The 22,099-nt window shown below is 38.2% G+C and overlaps 1 protein-coding gene across 1 annotated transcript in view; it reads left to right on the top strand.

Moving 5' to 3' along the window:
- Window positions 1-16,993, top strand: part of LOC136231010 (uncharacterized) — a 30,283-nt gene extending 13,290 nt beyond the window's left edge. Inside the window, exons 3-6 of the mRNA XM_066020239.1 lie at window positions 15,095-15,145; window positions 15,743-15,834; window positions 15,922-15,999; window positions 16,843-16,993. Coding sequence (XP_065876311.1) covers window positions 15,095-15,145; window positions 15,743-15,834; window positions 15,922-15,999; window positions 16,843-16,993 — 372 coding nt within the window. The remainder of the gene's footprint in view (window positions 1-15,094; window positions 15,146-15,742; window positions 15,835-15,921; window positions 16,000-16,842) is intronic.
- Window positions 16,994-22,099: the final 5,106 nt, after the last annotated feature.

Consider the following 22,099-nt stretch of genomic DNA (forward strand, 5'->3'; position numbering starts at 1 on the left):
ATGGGCACTACATTTGCGACCCAAGGGGGATAGTCGATCACTTCGATGAATGCTGCTTCTAACTGCTTCTTCACCTCCTCTCTGATCTTATCTGCCCATTCGGGTCTCATACGTCGGAGCTTCTGCTTTACGGGCCTCGCCTCGGGATATGTTGGAATACGGTGAGTTACGGTTGATTGATCAATTCCAGGCATGTCTTCGTATGTCCAAGCGAATACAATTTCGTATTTTTTAATTATTCTCTCAAATTCTTTTCTCTCTTCAATAGTTAATTCTTGAGCAATTTGTATAAGTTTAGGATTTTCATCCGTACCAAGATTGAAAGTTGACATTTCTATCATATTGATTTCAAATGTAGGCATGTTATATGAATGAGAATGCATGGAATGATCATGATCGACATCAAGCAAGTAAGCGAAATCAGAATTCATTTCATTGATAGCGTGGGTGATTACATCATCGGACTCAAACAAAGCAGTAATACAATTTTCATCATCAGGGTTCTCGAGCTCCTCATGAACCTTGGAGGTACTGGGCTCGTCCACCGCTCCCGCAGTCGCTTCAATGGTAATGACCTGCTCCTCGACATTTGAATCCAGCATCATGATCTCCTCGACAAAGCAGCTTGCCTTTCCTTTGCCCTAGTCGGCGACATCATTGAAGATTTCAAACCCTGGCAGAATCTTTCCTTCCGTGCTAGTCCACGACTCGGAGGTTCCCGAATATGGCTTTCCATGCCCCTCGCTTACAAAATGCTTCCTCAAGCCTATTTTTCCTTCTGCACTCATGTTGGATGGACCCCCCTGCTCATATCCCAAACACCTCTGGGTTTTCTGACTTTTAAAATCCGGAAACTCCGACAACCCTTGATGGTGTGCTCCTAATCCCATTCCCGGGATGAAACCTTTCATCATCTTCACCACATCGGTGGTCATGCTCGACTCGTAAATCCCAAAGACTTGGAATCCGGAGAAAAGTTGAGGCTCAATTCCCAATGCTGCCACCGAGCTCAGTTTTTCAGCTCTAATTGTTACTATCTCCTCCCCGAAAGGGAACTTGATCATTTGGTGGAGCGTGGAGGGCACACCTCCCAGCTTGTGGAACCAAGGGCGTCCCAACAACACAGCAAAAGTTACCAGGATGTCCAACACTGTGAACTCAGTCTCTTCCTCATGCGGCCCTACTTTCAATTTGGCCTTGAAAACTCCTTCAATATGCCTACGGCTGTCATCGTATGCTCTGATCACTGTTTCAGAAGCTGTCAAGTCTCCTCTCTCTACTCCCAACCTCGACAAGAGTTTCAACAGACAAACATTAATGGCCGATCCATCATCGACCATCACACAGCTAGTCTTCTTCCCGTTAATTTCCGCTCGGATATACAATGGCTTATTATGAGCCTTTCCCTCTTCTGGGAGATCTTCGTCAGTAAATGTGATCTCCGTCTTCTTTCGGGCCATAATTGCCCCTACTAGCGCTGCCGGCTCGGTATCGGTGGAAATAACCAAATTCTGCAACTCCTTCATCAGGTTCTCATGATGGTACTTAGAATGGCATAAAACTTCCCAGACTGTAGACTTAGCTTGCGTCTTCTTCAACTGTTCAAGAACTTGGTCATCGGGCTTAGGAGCCGACCCTTCTCCAATCTCAGTCTCTACCATTGGTGCCTTTCCTTCGGCCACACGACCTGATCTCGTCATGACCGCAATTTTCGGCTCATCATCTGATTCGTCCCAGATGTTAATAGGAACCCTTCGATTATCATCCTCCTCGTCCGAGGAACTCGCCCAAATGTCTACGACCATTAAATCCATGACGTGAGGAATACTCGGATTCAGGAAAAAGGGATCCGCCGATCTATACAAAGCCCAACCTATCAACTCATCATAGTCACGGAGGGACACTCTACTCATCCTTCTTGCGGCCAACGGAATAGCACCTCGTTGTATGCACATAAGCTGCACCTTATCGCTCATTGTCTCATTACACTGCTCATAACGGTGCCTCCACCTTTTAGCATAATCCACAAAATGTTCCTCGGGGAATTGCCTAATCCTGTCCAGATCATCCAGGGATCCCGTCCATGGAATGTACATTTCATATCTTGCCACAAAGGCATTTCGGAGCGGTATCCAATGACACATCTCTTCCTCTGACAGACCCTGATGCCACAATAAGGCTTCACCCATCAAGGTTTCCGGAAAATGTTTATGCAACTCACACTGCGGAAATCCGGCGTTATACATATGATCGCGGAATATCCTCACATGCTCCACAGGATCCTGGTATCCACCATACCTAGGCATCGCTAACACCGCATCGGGTGTTTGGTAAGATGGGGAATCAGGGGTTTGCTCTGCTAGCATCCATACCGTATACTCCTTGATAAATCTCTTCGTCATAGCTGCCCAATCGGTCTTAACATACATCGGCAGCGACATATACCACATCAGTGGTTCACCCATCAGTGAATTACAAAACAAGCTAGTGATCTTTTCTTCTTTAAAACTCAAAGCTGTCATAGCCGATAAGTAGAAGTGGAGGTGCTCCATAGGGTCCTTATTGCCGTTATACTTGCTCACCCTCGACAATGGACGCTTGATGGGTCCAATCTTCATTGCAAAGCGCTCCGCAGTTTTATCCTCAGCTCTCTGATACGTTTCAAGAAACAAATCCGACAACCGATCCCAATCGTGCTTGCAAGAGTCGGGCAATGAATGGAACCATTGCAAAGGCTCACCTACCAGCGAATGGTGGAACCACTGAGCAATTTCATCTACCCCGAAGGATTCAATAAACATGTCGTGCATATACTCACGCAAGTGCACTTCGGGATCCCTTCCTCCACTGAACAAACCCAAATTAGGCACGATAGTCCGAGACGACCCTTCTCCGGTCTCTTCGGCACTATCCTCATCGTATGGTGCTCCACCATCCGATCCTTCCTCCATTGGTTCGTCCGCTTGTTCCTCACCCAAGAAGGACACATACAAACCATTTCCCACATTGCTTCTTTCGATGGAGTCCAACAGCTCATCTACATCTTCCTCAAAAGATTCCATCACCACAGTTTCCGTCAAACTAGCTCCGATCACGCTCACCCTATGATTAGGCAATGGATTGCGCCTAACGGAAGGGTTTGCTGACGAAGGATCAGCTATCTTCTTCTCCTCAATCAAATCTTGGATTTCGTGTTTCAGCCTCTTGCAATTCTCAATCGTATGTCCATAACTGCTGTGGAACTCACAATACCCTCTAGCCTGAATCTGCGGAGTAGGTTGAGCTTTGTTGTACGGGGTAAGGGCTTTCAACAACCCCTTCTTCTGCAGACGTTCAAAAACTTTCGCATAGGTCTGATCGAACTTGGCGAACCGCCTCTTTTCGATAGCATTAAGATCAACCACTTTCACTGTCGCAGATTCCGTACTCACGCTAGGCCCTCCGGCACTATATCCAGACTTCGTCCACTTAGTATAAGCTTTCTTCGGCTCCCCATCGCCTTCGACAGTCAAGGCACAACTATACATCTGATTGAAATCTGTGAACGGCATATATCTCAACTCATTCTTAATATACGGCAACGTATTGCCGATCACCATTCGGATCTGATCTTGCTCAAGCGGCTTCTGTTTCATGATCGCGGCCTTAGCCCTCCATCTTTTCACGAAATCTGAAAGGGATTCCCCCGTCTGTTGCTTAGTGCTCTCTAACTCTTTCAAAGTGACTTCCAGCATGGTGTTAAAGCTATACTGAGCGATGAATGACTTCGCCAACTCCTTCCAATCCTTCTTTGTCACCATTGGCAATGCATGAAACCATGTGAGGGCAGCCCCCTCCAGGTAGGTGTTAAACAGCCCCAAGACTTGATCCTCAGTTAGGATCGTGTGCTTCATTACCGCCACGTACTGATTCATGTGAGCAGTGGGATCTCCAGTTCCATCGAACTTTTTCATGTCAGGGAGCCGGAATTTCAGAGGCAAAGCTGTTGCTGTCAAACAATTCTTCAAGTTATAGAAATCTTGACTCCCGGAGCTTCCTCCGCGCAAGTCCTGCACTTCCTGTGTGATGTGTTGCCTCCATGCCTCTTCCTTAGCTTTCTCCTTTTCCAGCTGTTTTCGGATATAATCCTAATAATCCTCCTCATTCCCAAAGCGAGGGCCATCGTTCACCTCATTCTCAGCACGCTTACTTCCACTTTTGTTGTCCTTTAGTGCTAGCTCAGATAGCTGGGCCAAGATTGCGGCCAGCTGATCGTTGATATTATTCACAGAATTATCCAATTCAGCCACCTTCTCGTCGGTTGCAGACATACTGACGGAAGACTGAGTATACTCGGATGAAGACGATTCAGAAGCCACAACTACTGATTCGGGACTGTCTACTCGCAACTGATCAAACTGTCTGACAAGCCGATCACTCTCGCGAAACCACAACCGCTTAATGATGACGTCTGCGCGAACGGTATCCATTAGTATGTATGCATGGTTTTATATGCATGATTCGTGGTGTGTGCGTTTATTTATTTACGATTTTAAGATAAGAAGAACAAACGTTAGTTCTAATTACACGTATCACAACATCTCTCTTCCATCCTTATTCCTCCACACACTCGTTGGTCCAGGTCTCTTTCCTAGGATTTTGGTTTGGGGCTCACATTGCGGTCCAGGGGACGCGTGATGCCATCGATTATTGCGGAAAAGTAAATCACCCATCAGACAATACAATTCGTTTTTGACGTATCCACGTTCAGTGACTAAGAAATCGACCAAGTTGGATTGTCCTTTCAGAATAACTCGTCTTTTGTCCTTTCGCGAGACGCATTAGTTCGGGTTTTGACTCCCTTTGAGCGCATCTCGGTTTTTAGACGTGGTACGAGTTATTCTTCTAGTCCAATCGTTCGTTATTGTCAATGACTCGTTCCCTTTTGTTCGCGTGGGTTCGTGTCTCGATTTTGGATTACAACGGGATCTTTTGGATCTATCGAGAGACGTAACCACGTGTTTATTTAGTGATGAAACCACTTTTGGATTTTATTTTAGGGAATGGACTCATCGTGTAACGTGTTTGTTCTTAGCGTCGAGGATCCGTTTGCTCATGTTAGCTACGTGAAAAGACGGCGAGTCTTATTTTGAGCGCACGGTAATCTTTCGGCTAATTACAACTCTTTGTTCCTCCCAATCCACGGGGTATATCATCTCAGCGTGGTTATAGAAAATCAACGTTTCGTTGAATCGCGTGTTTGTTCGAAGCGAGAATATCACCGTTTTCTTTCCTTTAGGCGCGAATTTAAGCAAACACGTATATCAGGCCATATTTCTTGCAGTTTTGGTAACGGTCGAAATGATCGAGTCGTTAGTCAAAACCCGCAGTCTTGTCCATATGGCGCAATTATATGGTTTGGCTTAATTCGGCTTCGAGATTTTAAACGGGGTATACTCTCGTTCGAGGCACGTATTCAACGGCATTGGTTTATTTTCTTTAACTACTCGCGGGATTAACATATATCGTAGATTTGGAATGATTTTGGTCGTTTAGTTCATTTTTGTCTTTTTATTTTCTTAGTCACCTTTTGCGGACACGTCCATTTCTCTTAAGAATGACACAAGGCATAATGTAAAAGCTCGTCTTTTATTCGGAAGGGACGAGCTACTTGTGCGAAACTTTTCACGTTACAACAAGGTTGTTCGAAACAGAAATGTTCTTCGTTTTCGTTTCGTCGTGATCTCGTTTTATCCCAATTTATCTAAAGAATGTGAATAACGGCTACCGTTAATATAGTCTTTTGTATCGAAATATAACTATCCTTAACACCGAACTGATTCATACTAACACGTGCTTACGTCATAACGTATTTCCTGAACACGTGCCTTCGTCGGGACACCGAAAGGGACAAGGCGGGTCGCACATGTTCATTCATATGAGATGACTAAGTCGTCTTTAGTTCAAATCGTTTCGATGTTTTAGGGTAATTAGTATGTCGATTCATGAGTATATATTAACGCATCGTCTCATTTTCTTTACATAATTTAGGATTAGACACGTATCATGGCGGTTTGAAAACACGAACTGATTCATTTATCACATCAAAAATAGTAACGGGTAATCCTATGGAAACTTCTATGGCTACTATATGCTGACACGGCTGACCGCGGGACCTCACAGGACCGCACAGATTCGCCCCTAACGAATGGATGGGGACCCTCTGGTGCCTTACTGTAAGGGGGAACTTACGCTAGCCTCTTTCGAGCGACGAATGGACTCTCGCTAGAGGTTTCGCGGAAATTACCCAAAGGGTTTGCAATAATGCTCGTGAATGCATACGAAAAGAAGTAAAACGATCCGTCCCCGTTAAGGGCTTAGTGCATGCCTTCCGGAATCAAATTTCTCGCTTCCCCAGTAGAGTCGCCACTTGTTAGACGAGGTGCCGCGGCCTAATCTCCCGGGCGGACCGGGGGGTGGACAACCTCATGGCGACGTAAGCGGTGATTGGCGCCGAAAGCAACCAATCGTGGAATCAAGCTGCTCGGCAGGACTGGAGCTCGGAGATATGGAAGAGTCGCCACCCACGAATGGGAAAATGAACACCGATCCCTTGCGGGAGACCGATGTGGGTTCGGGAAACTTAGGTACGAGCCGAGAAGGCTAGCTCCTTTCCGGAGAAAGGCTACTAGGCACCCCGACATCGCCCGGTTATGAACCACCGGCCTCCTACTCAGCATGTTAGGTGATAACGGGCTAATCGTATACTTCTTTAAGTTTAAAATTCATTTGAAACCCTTTTCTTTCTCTTTTTAGAAACCATTTTGAGCATATATTATTGAAAAGCCACATCAGTAAAGAATTACCCATTTATGTTTATACATACACAGAGAGGGGGGGAAAAAGAAGTGATTTATTTACAACCGTATTTAAATGTTATGTTGTGTGTTTATTCTACGCTAACTTATTTCCCCAAAACGAGTTTATTTACATGGTTCGCACCTTAATCGCCGTTGGAACGATTTAGGTGCGTTTTAAAACCCCGATTGATGAAGCTTACCCGAATCGCCGTTGGAACGACTCGAGTAATTGAAAACGTTAAAGTAAAAGCCTTTTAATAAGAAAACGTGGTTAAACATACAAGTCAATTTTATTTTGTACAAATTCATTAAGAAAGCGATTCAAAATCTCCATTATTGACAAAGAAAACGATTTTGATTACAATGTTCGCTTAATCCGTCGTTGGAACGGACTAAGGTTTTAAAACATGGTGTTTTGAAGACGATTTGAAATATCAACCAAAATGACTCTATTTATCTACATTAGAGATCTAAGAAAGCTCATTAGCTTAAATAATTTAATTGAAAACTCTCTTTTTGTGATTTATTTTCCCCACTTATTTAATGGACTCTCTAACTATTATAATTACAATAAGACACTTATTTAAAGCAAGACTTATAATCAAACAAGGCCCATTTGAGACATGGACCCATGAATGGGCCCAAAAGAATAGAGAAAATAATTTAGACATATATATATATATACAAGTAAATCAAAAAGGAGGATATGAAAACCCAAAAATTAATATAAGAGGAACTTTATGTATATGGAAATAATAGGTACTATATACTTATACTTTAAAAATGCTAAAACAATAAGTAAATCTTATGGATAAGAAAATAATATTTACCCAAAAATAACTTCCTTCAATATTTACCCAAAAATAACTTCCTTCAATAATCAACAAAATAACCCAAATGTTCCCAAAACTATACATATATATACATAATTAATATAGTTTAAATACCAAAAATGACATATACTAATATCCATCCATTATTTCTCAAAATATCAAATAACTAATATTTAAACATAGCCTAAGTTAATAAAAAGGAAATACTTATATATATATTTATACTTATATTATAAAATAAAATAAAAATGATATACCAATATTCTAAAATAAATGTATATACTAAAATTCTAAAATAATTTGAAAAACATGTATTACATAATTATATATATATATATATAAGGATTAAAAGTCTAAAAGTTAAGAAAAAGGGACCGAAATGACATTTTTTACATTTTGGCAGATTTACCGATGGAAAATCCGTCGGTACACAGCATTTAGTGACAGAATTGACAAATTACAGCAGCACTCCAATATTTTCCAGATTTATTCAAAAGCTTTAAATTAAATCTAATTCAATCGTTTTGGACTTCCGAACTACCAAAGATGGATCATAGTCGAAAACGGAAGTTCCTAAAACGATGTTTTTATTTTAAAACGTTATTTGGAAACCTCTTTTAAATTAAAAAAAACTTATAATTACAACATTTTCGATACCCGAACTACCTTTTTATCGGATCACGGTTCGTATTGGGATATCCAAAACAAGGTTTTTATTTTAAAACAAAACCGAATTTTATTTAACACGAAACGAAAATTAAATAAATACGCTAACTAAATAAAACGTGACAAAATAAATAAATAACTAAAGGAATAAGAACTATAGCATAAAAAAAATAAATAGAAGGAGAGAATAAATTAAATAAAATAAAGAGTCTAGTCCTCGGATAATACCTTTAATTCGGTATCTGACAGTCGAAGCCGATTGATTCCACGAACCGCGAGCTCCCGTTTTTAATGAAAATTTAGTAAAAAATTGAACTTAGGAAATTTGGAATTTTTGAGAAAAAAAATATTTTTCTCAAAAAATTCACTCTCTCTCTCTAAAAATGTTTAGAGTGAGAAAGTTTATCCAAAAATCCCCCCCCAAAAGCCTCCTCTTCACCTTGGGATCCGTGCCCTTATATAGGGAAACGGATCCCGGAACAATGGGCGACGCCCAAAAAAATTTGGGCGTCGCCCATTGTGGTTGGACGGCCGCCCAACAATGTTGGGCGATCGCCCAACTTTCGTTGGGCGATCTCCCAACGGCGTTGGACGAGCGCCCAACGCGAGGTTGGGCGCCCGCGCCCAATCCTCGTCGGGCGTCCGCCCGACTCGTTGGGCGTTCGCCTGACGTGGTTGGACGCCCGTCCGGCGACCCTTGGGGCGTGCCCCGCGCCGTCGGACGCGTGCACTCCGTGGCCGCCGAGCGCGCGTTCCGCGCAGCCAGACGCTCGCACGTCATGATCTTCAATTTTTTATTTATTGGTTCAGTTCTGAACCTGTGGTTATGGAGAGAGAGGGGTTAGAGAGAAATTTGAAGAGAGAGAGGTTAGAGAGAGAAAGAAATTTGAAGTTTCCTACAAAGATTTGATGGTATTGATTTTAGTGAGAGAGGTTAGAGAGATAAAGAAATTCAAAGAGAAAGATTAGAGAGAGAAAGAAATTTGAAGAGAGAGAAAGAAATAGAAGGAAGAAGATGAAGATATGGAGAGATATGGGTATAGAAGTAATTTTATATTAAGTGGTTGAATTTTTTTCACTTTTTGACCGGTCAAACCTGAGGTGGCGCGTTGACTGAGCATTGACCGGTCATTTTTACCTACTGTACGTTTTAGTGGGAGGTCATTAAAAGGTTGTACAGTTTAGTGGGACAAAATTTTGGTTGTACACCAAAGTGTGATTACGGGTAAAAGTTGTACACCACGTATGTAATTTACCCGAAATCTATGGGCATAGATGGGAGCCGAGATGAAGGGACGAGTTAGAGACATAGATACTAAGAATGTCTTACGAATGTTGAAAACATGAAGAAGATAAAGATGGAAGTGAAAGTTATTATTGAAATTAAGAAGCTGTTTACAGAAAAGAATTACAGAAAAAATGTAGTAATTACAAATGCTAGCAGTTGCTCTTTTTATACAATAGAAATAACAAACTCTAAACAGCAATTGTAACTAATTGTAACAAGTGGATGAGCTGTAATCTTCTGTGACTGATTCACTGAAGTAAAATGAATCTGTTTTCTCAACATTCCCCTCTCAAATTGGTATGTGATCAACAATACCAAGTTTGGACATGAAGCTTGATAATTGTGTGCCTGTCATGACTTTAGTAAACAAGTCAGCTAACTGTTCTGTAGTTGAGATATGAGGTATAGTAAAAAATCCCTGTTCCACATACTCCCTTATGAAATGAACATCAATATCAAAATGCTTGGTTTTCTCATGATCAATAGGATTAGCCGCTATTGCTATGGCTGAAGTATTATCGCAATATACTGAAATAGGAAGCTCAATTGGAATTTTGAATTCCTTCAACAAAAAAGTTATCCACTTAATTTCACAAGCAGTTGTAGAAAGACTCCTGTATTCTGCTTCAGCTGGTGACTTGCTGACAGTGGATTGCTTTTTGCTCTTCCAAGAAATCATTGAATTTCCAACAAAAATGCAATAACCTGTAATAGATCTTCTGCTTATTTTACAGACTGCCCAATCAGCATCACAATATGCCTTAACCTTGAAAATGGTTTGGGTTGGATAAAAAATGCCTCGTCCAGGACTTCCTTTGAGGTATCTGAGTATGTGCAATGCTGCATCCATGTGGTGAGTGCATGGTTCTGACATGAACTGGCTGAGTTGTTGTGTAGCAAAACAAATGTCGGGCCTAGTAAAACCTAGATAAAGCAATCTTCCTATCAATCTTCTGTAGCTCTTAGGATTTTGTAACTTTGTTGAGATTGTTTTTCCTTGAAAACCTGAAGGAAGTGGAGAAGCATCATCTGAAGCTGACTCTAAATGTGCATCTGCAATCAAATCTTTCATGTATTTGACTTGTGAAATCATCATTCCTGAAACAGATCGAGCCACTTCAATACCAAGGAAGTACTTCACATAACCGATACCTTTATGGTGAATTCAGCATGTAAAAAATGCTTTAGTTTAATGATTTCTTCCTCTGATGTTCCTGTTATTAGAACATCATCTACATACAGAATCAAAACTAAAAAGCATTTTTGTGTGGATCTGGTGTAAAGACAATGATCGTGCTTGGACTTTAGAAAACCATACTTCAACAATTTGCTCGCCATCTCCTTATTCCATTGTCGTCCTGCCTACTTGAGTCCATATAAAGACTTGACCAGTTTACAAACTTGTTGATATCCTGCTTTTGTATACCCTTCAGGAACTGTCATGTATAGATCTTCATCAATAAAACCATGCAAGTAAGCGTTATTGATGTCGATTTGATGTACTGGCCAAGCATTGGCTGCTGCTATTGCTAAAAATAACCTCACCGTAACTACCTTTGCAACAGGTGAATAAGAGTCTGTGTAATCAATGCCATACACTTGATTGTAGCCTTTTGCAACTAGTCGGGCTTTAAATCTGTCAACTGTGCCATCTGGTTTTCTTTTAATGCGAAAAACCCATCTGGAATTTATAGCTTTCTTTCCTTGCGGTAGTGTAGTCAAAATCCAGGTTTTGTTTTCTTCTAGAGCTTGTAATTCTTGTTGCATGGCTCTAACCCATCTGTCATCTTTGATAGCCTCTGCATATGACTTAGGCTCTTTATCTTCTGTCAAATTTGCTAGGAATGCTGTGTGAGAGACTGAAAAAGAAGATGGTAATGTGTATGTGCCATCGGTTTGAACTTGAATCGCAGCAACAAAGTCCTTCAGCCATTTTGGTTTAGTCAATGTCCTGCGTGGTCTCTGAGGTGTAACTGGAACGACAGGAGGATCAATAGAGATGTGTCTATTTAGTTGAGAGACTTGAAAGTCTGCAGGATTATTGGTTAAATTATCAAGTTGAACATCATTATCTGGTTGTGACATTGCATCATCATCATTGGGTGGAATATTTACATCTGGATGTAATGGCATTTCATTATCTGCAAAAACTTGATCATGAGTTAGAAACAAATCTGTAGCTATATTTTCCTGTGTAATGACATTAGGGTGAATAGGATTTGGTGAAGAATGTGGAATTGCAGCCATTTTGTTCCTTTTACAAGGAAAAATACTTTCATGAAAAGTAACATCCCTGGTTACTTGTATGGTGTCAGTTGCACAATTGTAGACAACAAATCCTTTTTGACCTCCCTTATATCCTAGAAAAACTGCTTGTTGAGCTCTAGGATCAAATTTATCTTTGTGAGGCTTGGTATTAGTGACATAGCATAAGCACCCAAATACCTTTAAATTATCATACTTGGGCTTTCTTTTGTATAATCTCTCAAATGGTGTTTCCCAATTCAGACTTTCAACTGGTAACAAATTGATTATGTGTGTTGCTGTCATAATTGCCTCACCCCAAAATCTAGTTGAAACCCCAGATTGAAATAATAAAGCCCTTGCCACTTCCAATAAATGCCTATGTTTCCTCTCTATAACCCCGTTTTGTTGAGGTGTATAGGGACAACTCTTTTGGTGCATAATACCAAGGTCTTTAAACACCTTTTGACACTTTGAACTAATGAATTCTATGCCATTGTCACTCCTAATGACTTTGACTGTGATTGTGAATTGATTCTGGACTAGAAGAAGAAACTGTTGTAATGCTTCACTCACTTCTGTTTTAGATTGCAACAAAATAGACCATAATGCTTTTGAGTAATCATCCACAATTGTCAAGATAAATCTAGCACCAGTAGTAGAAGTTTTGTGATATGGACCCCATATATCAATATGTAACAAATCAAACACTTTATTAGAAACTGAAGTACTCATTGGAAATGCAGTTCTGTGTTGTTTTGCCAAAGGGCAAATTTCACAATGTTTCTTACATTCTTTACAATCCAAATCACTAATGTGTTTCAATTTCTTCCAAGAGACATGACCCAGTCTATAGTGCCATATTAGGTCAATATCTATATCAAAACAACTAACTGCAGTAGCTACATAGTTTTTATTCAGAAATTGCTGCATGATTTCTGGCTGGAATGACTTCTTTGTAAGCAAATATAGTCCATTCTCCAAGAAACCAATAGCCAATACCTCCTTAGTCTTCTGGTCCTGTAATATGCAGTGTCCAGGTTGAAAATTCACAATAACATCTGTTTCTTTTAACAATTGTCCCACTGAAAGTAAATTGAACTTGAAAGAAGGAACATGCAACACATTCTTTATCTGTAATTTATCAGAAAAATTGACTATTCCTGAATGTGTAATTCTCTTGCTACTGCCATCTGGTATTGTGACCATTCTACCAACTGTTAATTTTGTGCATTTCTCAAATAATTCAATGTTAATGCACATGTGACATGTAGCCCCTGAATCTATGATCCATGTATCATTACTTAATGGATGCATTGAATAAGTAAGTGAGTACACATTACCTGCAAATCCAGAAAAACAAGCAGCACTAGCCATGTCATTTGTAGATTTGTTATTCATCATGAACTTCTTGAATTCCCTCTGCATCATCTGAGAAAACATTGCTGAGTGATCCTCCTCAAATTCTTGATTGTGATCAGAACTGGTAGCCAAGTGAGCCTGAGAATTGGATTTCTTTCCCCCTCCCTTTTTCTTTCCAGTCTTGAACCATTCAAGGTAACCTTTTAATTTGAAACAATTATCTTTAAGATGTCCAGGCTTTTTGCAGTGTGAACAAACCATATCCTCTTTTGATGTTGAAGCAAGATTAGCAACTTCAAACTTTTTTGTGCCAGTTCCTACATTCTGCTTTTGCCTTTCCATTTTCTGGATCATGGCATAAGCTTTGTTGACAGACGGTAATGGATCCATCATCAGGATCTGATCACGAGCAGAGTCATAGACATCGTTTAATCCCATTAAAAATTGCATCAAGTGTTGTGCTTCCACCATTGCCAACATTTGCTTCACAACTGCAATGTTACCACAAACACAAACTGGAATTGGGTTTAATTCTGCCAAGTCTTCCCAAAGTTTCTTCATTTGTGTATAATAGATACAAACAGATGAATTTTCTTGAGCAAGATTACTCAAATTCTTCTGGATTTGGTAAATCAATGGGCCATTAGATTCGCCAAATCTCTGCTCCAATTCAAGCCACAATTCACGAGCTGTTTTACAGTAAAGGAAAGATTCGACAAGATCCTTTGATATAGCACCAAAGATCCAGGATAGAACCATATTATCTGTTTTCTTCCATTTCTTGTACAGATCGGAGCCAATTGGTGGTTGAATATTATCTTCCATTACAAATTCCAACTTATCCTTTGCAATTAAACCTACTTTAATCGCACGAATCCAAGATAAGTAATTGTTGGAGTTTAGAGGAGCACTAACCAGTGATAATCCAGGATTATCTGAATTTTGCAAATCCATAAAGGACAATTGCTGATTTCCAGAACCATGAGTGTTATCATTCCTTTCTCCAGAATTCTCTGTATTTGTCATCGTTGTAGGATCTACTTCACGATCTACTTCGAATTCTTCTTCACGATCTACTCTGAATTCTTCTTCAATTTCTGCTTCGATTTCTTCTTCGTTGAACAGATCAGCAAATGAATTTTGATTGCGATTGCGTTTCTGAGTCTTGTTTTGCTTCTTTACCATCTATCTTCTCAATACGGAAATGCGGAAAAAAATCTCAGGAACTATGCGTTTCTGAGCTCTGATACCATCTTACGAATGTTGAAAACATGAAGAAGATAAAGATGGAAGTGAAAGTTATTATTGAAATCAAGAAGCTGTTTACAGAAAAGAATTACAGAAAAAATGTAGTAATTACAAATGCTAGCAGTTGCTCTTTTTATACAATAGAAATAACAAACTCTAAACAGCAATTGTAACTAATTGTAACAAGTGGATGAGCTGTAATCTTCTTTGACTGATTCACTGAAGTAAAATGAATCTGTTTTCTCAACAGAATGCTACTTCTTCCCTATTGAATGTTGAAATCAATATGCACTCAGTGGCTAGCTCAACTTAAAAGCTGTTGGGCTATTTTGGCCTGAGAATGAGAATGAGGAGGAGTGGGTTGTCATGTCTGCGCTCTTCTTCAGGAACAACATTTTTTTTATACTTCATTTAGCTAAGCTGGATCACAAGGGTGCTCTTTCTTTCTAGATCTATTTAAGTGTCTATGTTGTCTCTTGGGGTTGGATACTATTGGAGTAGGCTTCTTGCATTAGTTGTTTCTTTGTTTTGTCTTATTCTCATGTCCCGTAATTTTATTACATAATAGAAAAAATACCAGACTACACATCTTTGTTTTGTTTCTCAATTTTCAGGCCAAAGAGATTCGGCGACTTGCTGATAATATGGTACAGCTTGGGAAAGAGGTTAGCTGAAGAACTTATATTGTTCAATTTGTTCTGTATATTCCATACTTTAGTTCCATTATGTTGTTCAAATGATAGAGGTGTAATGCTAACTTGGCCAAGTTCAACTTCCAAGCATCTTAGCAACAACATGCTAATTGTCAATTTTTTGTTTTTTCAACCAAGAAGCTTATCTAATTGTCTAAATGATTGGAAACATGTATAATTGGATTGACCTTGAGTAGAAAACTGGCCATAATAGAGTTGGTATCACTGTTACATGTTTGATTGATTGGTGGGTTCTTATGGTTTAGAATTCCTTGATTTTCTCTGTCCTTAAATAATGTTTCTTCATGCTGTAGCTTTCCGTCTTGTTTGAGGCATTTCAATTGTTTACTGATTGTGTCAGGCATGCTCCTTTGGAGCTCTTATGGATTGAAACCACATGGGGTACTTTGAAATATTGCTCAGGAGCTCCAAGGATATGTAATTTTTATGATTGAGAGCACAATCCACTCTTCGCTTCAATATTGTATTTTATGTGAACCTATCAGCACAAATTACTTATTTACCATAATTACTTTTTCTTAACATATACTTTCGGGAAAATAATTGCAGGGCTCCCTTTCTGCTGCAAGGCGTGCAGCTGGTTTTGTGAGGGGGGATGATGTCCTTCATAAGCTATTCACAGAATTGGCTTATCGTTACAAGTAAATATTTTGTCAATGGTGTATTTTTTTTTTTCCTGTTTTCATCTGTATGGTGTTTTAGTTTTGGATTTGTATTCTGTATTACAGGGACAGAGCAGGGGGTTACACGAGACTACTTAGAACCCGTATAAGAGTTGGTGATGCTGCACCAATGGCCTACATCGAGTAATATCTTTGTTAACTAAACTGTTTATTTTACTGAAAGACTCGTTTCTCACTCTAGTAGATGTTATATTGAATTTTCTTGTTTGGATGAAACTTGATTTTCTTGTTGCTTATATCTCATTTATGGTCTGCAGTCTTAATGAGTAAGCAGGCAGTGCATCATATTTTTGAGAATTATACTCAGGTCACAGTTAGAGCTCCGTTTTAAGTTCCTATGCAGGCTTCTTGTTCTATGGAGAATGCAATTGCCACTGGAGGGATTAATTAATTTACGAAATGATGTCCTCCATTTGAAATCTACCTTACTAGGGATCTTAGATTAGTCTAGATATGAAAGGGAGAAATAAAGAAAGGAATGTAAATATATTTTTTATATCTAATGCGAGTAGCGAATAAGAATAACCAGACATGTTCTAATTCTATAGGGAATTCATGATTTCAACTAAGAATTTTTGTTAACTCAAAACTGCTTATGCTCCTTAGTCTTGATCGTGCAATCCAGAATCAGCAGTAATCAAGATTTTTTCAATCTGAGAATCAAATAACTAGATGTCATCAATTTCTGGTGATACTGGTTTAAATTATAAGATAAAAAGTTTGTGAAGTACATGTGTTCAAGTTGTACGCTTGCTTATATGCTATAGATGGGTATGAGTGTGCCTACAGCCTACAGAGATGCATGCTTTATGGATAATGGCCGTTGATGGATGCTTTAAAATGAATTTGAAGCATGTCCAGTCCTGGAATAAATGTGATTTCGAATACTTTTACGTCTTTATTCTTTTCTTTTTTTTGGGATTTTGGTATTGTATTATTAAAGGGTCTGGGTTACCCATTTGACAGGTTTATTGACAGAGAAAATGAGCTTAGGCAGTCGAAACCTCCGGTGCCTCAACCACCACAAAGAGAACCTCTGGATCCGTGGACAAAATCCAGGCTTAGCAAACAGTTTGCACCTCCTAAAGAAGAAAGAAGTTCTGATCCTGAGATTTGATGAATTTCAGTAAGCAACCTTTTTTCAATTTTTTTTTTATTTGAAGTATTCTATTTGACTATTTTCAAATCTTGCAATATATATTTACTTCCTTTCTTACAATTAAAATAAATGGTCAATTATTCTAGTGTGCGGATCGCGGCGGTGCAGCAATCTCATGAATAATTAAAAACATAGATAAAAAGATTTATGTTGGCGATATTTTCGAAATATCCAAACTTTCAACTTTGATACGCGAGTGTGGGGATTAAAAATGGAAAAAAAAATACGGACGTGATTGAATATAATAAATAAATAAAATGCGCCTAAATGACTTGAATTCTACACGAAAAGCGATTGATGACCGTTACAAGGATTGAAAATAAAAACAACGGTCTTGGGTCCTGACGTTGCTTGATAGGTCGGTCGAAAAACAATTTTTTAAGATATAGTACAAAAAATAAAAGCAATAAAAACGACACAATGATATAAATTTTTTAATTTCTTTTTTATTTTTTTATTGATCTCATAATTTTTTTTAATGTTTTTGGATTACAAATATGAGCATAAAGCATGAAAATTAAACTTGAAAATGAAACTTTAAAACTAGGAATATAAACAACTCATAAAAATAATATGTACGAGGTTAAATGAAATTAGTCGATCTTGTTGACATTGTTGGATACATGAAAATGAGGTCAGGAACTTTGAAAACTCATCCCAGAAAATATAAATGTGTGAGTTTATCATTAACTTCATATTTTGCATTCGTGGTGCAACTTTTGGAGGAATTCGATGATGTTGAACTCGAGCACATTCCGAGAAGCAAGAATTGGGAAGCTAGCAAACTCGCTTAAATTGCTTCGGGGATTAGAATTTCGAGGGAGACCATGTACAAAATAATTCTCATCAAGCGTCAATGCCACCCGTCAATCTCTATAAGACAGATCCAACTCGAGTCATTTAACATTGATGCTAATTTGGCTCAAGATTGGAGGAAGCCGTTCATCGACTACCTTGAGAACCCGTCTAACAAGGTGAAGTATTCACTTCGAGTTCAAGCTCAGAATTATATGCTGTTGGCAGGTGATTTGTATCGGAAGAGCTACAATGGAATGTTGTTAAAGTGTCTCGGGTTTCCAAGATCAATGGAGGTAATTAAGCAAGTCTATGAAGGCATATACGGTGCACATCAATCAGGAAGGAGGATGAGATGACTCATCAATAGGCACGGTTATTTTTGGCCTACGATATTAAATGATTGCATGACATATGCAAAAGGTTGCAAGAAATGTCAAATGTATGACCAAATCCAACGTGTTCCCACGAAAGAGTTACACCCGGTTATCAAACCTTGGCCATTTCGAGGTTGGGCAATTGATTTGATCGGGAAAATATTTTCGGCTTCGTCAAAAGGGCATTGCTTCATCATAGTAGCAACGAATTATTTTTCCAAGAGGGTTGAAGCTTTACCGATGAAGAAAGTCGATTAAAAGGTGTCATCCGCTTTATGAAGGAGAATTTGATCCACCGTTTCGGAATCCCGGAGTCAATCACTACAGATCAAGGACCAGCATTTCGAGGTGAAGAATTGAAGGACTTCATGGATAAATATGGGATTAAGTTGATCCATTCGACGTCGTTCTACGCACAAGCAGATGGACAAACCGAGACGTCAAATAAAATTCTCATCGGAATCCTTGAGAAGATGCTCGAAGAGAACCCGAGAGATTGCCATACCCTTCTATCCGAGACACTTTGGGCAATGAGAACGTCCAAAACACGAGCTACCGGGGTAAGTCATTTTTTCCTAACGTTTGGTCATGATGTAGTTTTACCACTTGAGATTGTGTGCTTTCATTACGTGTTATGCTACAACACGAGCTCGAACCCGACAATTATTTGCAAGCTATGATCATGGAGTTGGAAGATGTGGACTACGAGTATCACAAAGCTCTCGACAATATTCTCGTTCAAAAGAAGAAGGTTTTGGATGTTTATAATAAAAAAGTAAAAAAGAGAACTTTCCAAGAAGGTGATTTGGTATGGAAATTGGTTCTACCAATTGGTGCTAAAGGCCTGGAATTAGGCAAGTGGTCGCCTAATTAGGAAGGATAATTCCAAATTCATAAAGTCTTATCAGGTAATGCGTATTGGCTAAAAGGCCCAGACGAGAGCCTCATCGGACATACATCAATGGGAGATACTTTAAAAGGTATTTTCAAACAATGTGGGACATAGTGGATTTGGCAACGAATAACACATAAAAATGCGTGAAACCGGACATGACTCGAGCCTTAACGCTCGATGAGGTACGAAGTATCATTTATTCTCCTTTGGTTTTGTTTTTGTGTCATTTTTATTCATAGTTTTTCATTTGGGCATTAATTAGTGTCATTGGCATAGTTAGTGTGTTAGGATGTATTTCAAGTATTCATTCGAGAGAAAAATGGAAATGTAATAAAGGAGAAATCCATATCATTAAATGGATTCTCGGCTTGAACCTCAACTGGATCAAGATGAATATCCGTTAAGCATGATTTCTGAAAAAAAAAAGAGTTGCAATTCAATTAAATTAAAAAAAATGAGCAGCTCAAGAAGATAATTAGTATCGGAGATGAAGTCGCGAATTCATCAACGGTTCTATTAATTTTTCAGCAGCAATTTCATATGGATACAAGTTGGATGCAATTTTTATTTTGCAGGGAAGAAGAGTGAATCTGTTTGCAACTCGAATCAAATTCAACGAAAAAAAGGGCAGCAGCTATTTTTCAGTCGAAACAATGACAGATTCGATTGCAAGATTGCAAACGTTCAGTTCAAATAAAAAAACCAATATCCGACGTAAACAATTTTCAGCATCAACGAAGCTTTTAATCAAGGCTGAAACACGCATAAAACGGGACAACAACAATAAAAAAAAGCGCAGCAGAATTCTTGCCATATGCAGGTTTAATTTGGGCAGTTTTGTGTCACGAATAAAATCAAACGGAAGCATACGAGCATGGCTTCATCAACATTGTCAATTCCAACACTTTTTGCCTCTGATTAGCTTTGAAAAAATGTTGGGTAAAATTGTACCATTTTAGACGTTAAGGATAAAATTACTCATGACCCAAAACGTTAGGGGCATTTTTACACCGTAATCCGAGTTAGTATTATGGTTTTTTGTATTTAGTTATTACAGAATAAGCAAGTTTAGGGAGCTGGTGAGACACTTGCAAAGTTCATGAAGCTAATCAATTTTTATGGACAAGTTTAGGGAGTTCGTGATACGAAATAAGTAAGTTTAAGAAACTGGTGAGACATTTGAAAAGTTCAGGGAGCTAATCTACTATTATAGACAAGTTCAGGAGTTGGAATTAAGCCTTATTTGAAAGATGGGATTGGCATCTTTATTTTAATGTCTTATATACATAAATAATTGAAAGACAAATATCTTTAGGGTGCCTTCTATGCTTACTTTGTTTTTTCTACTATTGGATGAGTTTACTTTGTCAAAGTTCATCACCATCCAATGGTGGAAAAAACAAAGTAAGACTTACTTTGTTAAAAACAAAATAAGCATAGCCTAACCCATATCTTTAGATTAAGGTTAGGCTATTATGTTCACGCAAACAAAAAATATATCATGTCATCATTAATTCTAACAAACGTTTATATATTGACTTAATGCATATTTATTTGTAAATTTACCAATTAGCATCCTCAATTTTTAAATAATATATTACACATTTACATTTACGGTTGGTTTTAAAAACCTATCACATATTTATAATTGCTTAAAAAACTTATCACATACCTATAGTTGGCTCATCCGAATCTCTTGTGCACCAAATCGTATTTGTCATCTTTGATAGATAAGATGACATGTGTGTGTTATAAAAAAAACGCGTGAGTTCGTTCTGTATGTCATCTGATCTATCAAAAATAACAGATCAACAATTTTGTATATAGGATGTCTAAATGAACTAACTATAGATATGCGATAAGTTTTTTAAACCAACCATAAATGTGCGATGGATTTTTAAAGGCAACTATAAATGTATAATGAACTATTTTAAAAATTTCTGATGTCAATAAGCAAAATATGCGAAGTTTAAGTGTAAATACCCATTAACCCATCTTTATATATTTTGGATGAGAACACTTGACTTTTTGAGTCAATCACTATGTGTTTCTTATCGGAATTTTCACATGCACCTTAATAAGCAAGTAAATTTGTTCATTCACCATTAGATATAGGCTTATTAAATCTAAGCCTCTGAATGCTTTGAATCTCTGTCGTATGATTCTAATAAGCCTAGAATGCTTTGAATCTCTGTCGTAGGATTCTAATAAGCCTAGAAATGAATGAACAAATTCTACATATTCATTAAGGTGCATATGATGAAGACGGAAGTTTCTTATAGCAAGTGTTCAACCTGCAATTAAAGTCATAAGCAATTAAATATCATTCAATATTATATCAAATTACAATCTAATACACTCAAATACAAATAACTCAAAGTAGTATCCTCAATAAATAAATAAAATGATTCTTTACAGCCTCCACTTTATTCTCTTTTATCATAAAACGAGTTTATTATTTACTTTTTCTATATTAGTAGTCACCAAATGGTTTAATGGAATAAATGACAAAATATATGCATGGCATATGCATTTTCATCATTTCAACAGAAACAATGCATAATTCAAACAATCAGCCATTGAAACAATTCATTAAAAAAACCAGTCCTCGAAACAATTCACAAAGTGCTACATATATAATTCTATTCTTTTTCACTACATATGTTTCGAATATGTTATTTTTTAAGAGTAAAGAGGAGAGGTCCTATATGGGGACAGAGATGAGAGGTTTTGGATTGGGAGAAAGATGAGTAAGTCCAATTAAGCTTTAGGGATAAAAGGGGGAGTAATTTTGGTTTTTAGGTTTAGGTTTGGAATTTATTAAATCTTCCGGTAAATATTATTATTTATATTAACTATTATTTTTTCACCAACATATTTTATGTCCGTGTCTATAAAAAAGGTGACGGTTTTAACGCCAATAAAATTCAACACCAACAAATTGTGCTGGTGATTCACTACATATTACCGACAAATTATAAGATTATGTAAGAGAAT

Source organism: Euphorbia lathyris, chromosome 5 (genome assembly GCF_963576675.1).
Source record: "Euphorbia lathyris chromosome 5, ddEupLath1.1, whole genome shotgun sequence".
NCBI lineage: Eukaryota > Viridiplantae > Streptophyta > Magnoliopsida > Malpighiales > Euphorbiaceae > Euphorbia > Euphorbia lathyris.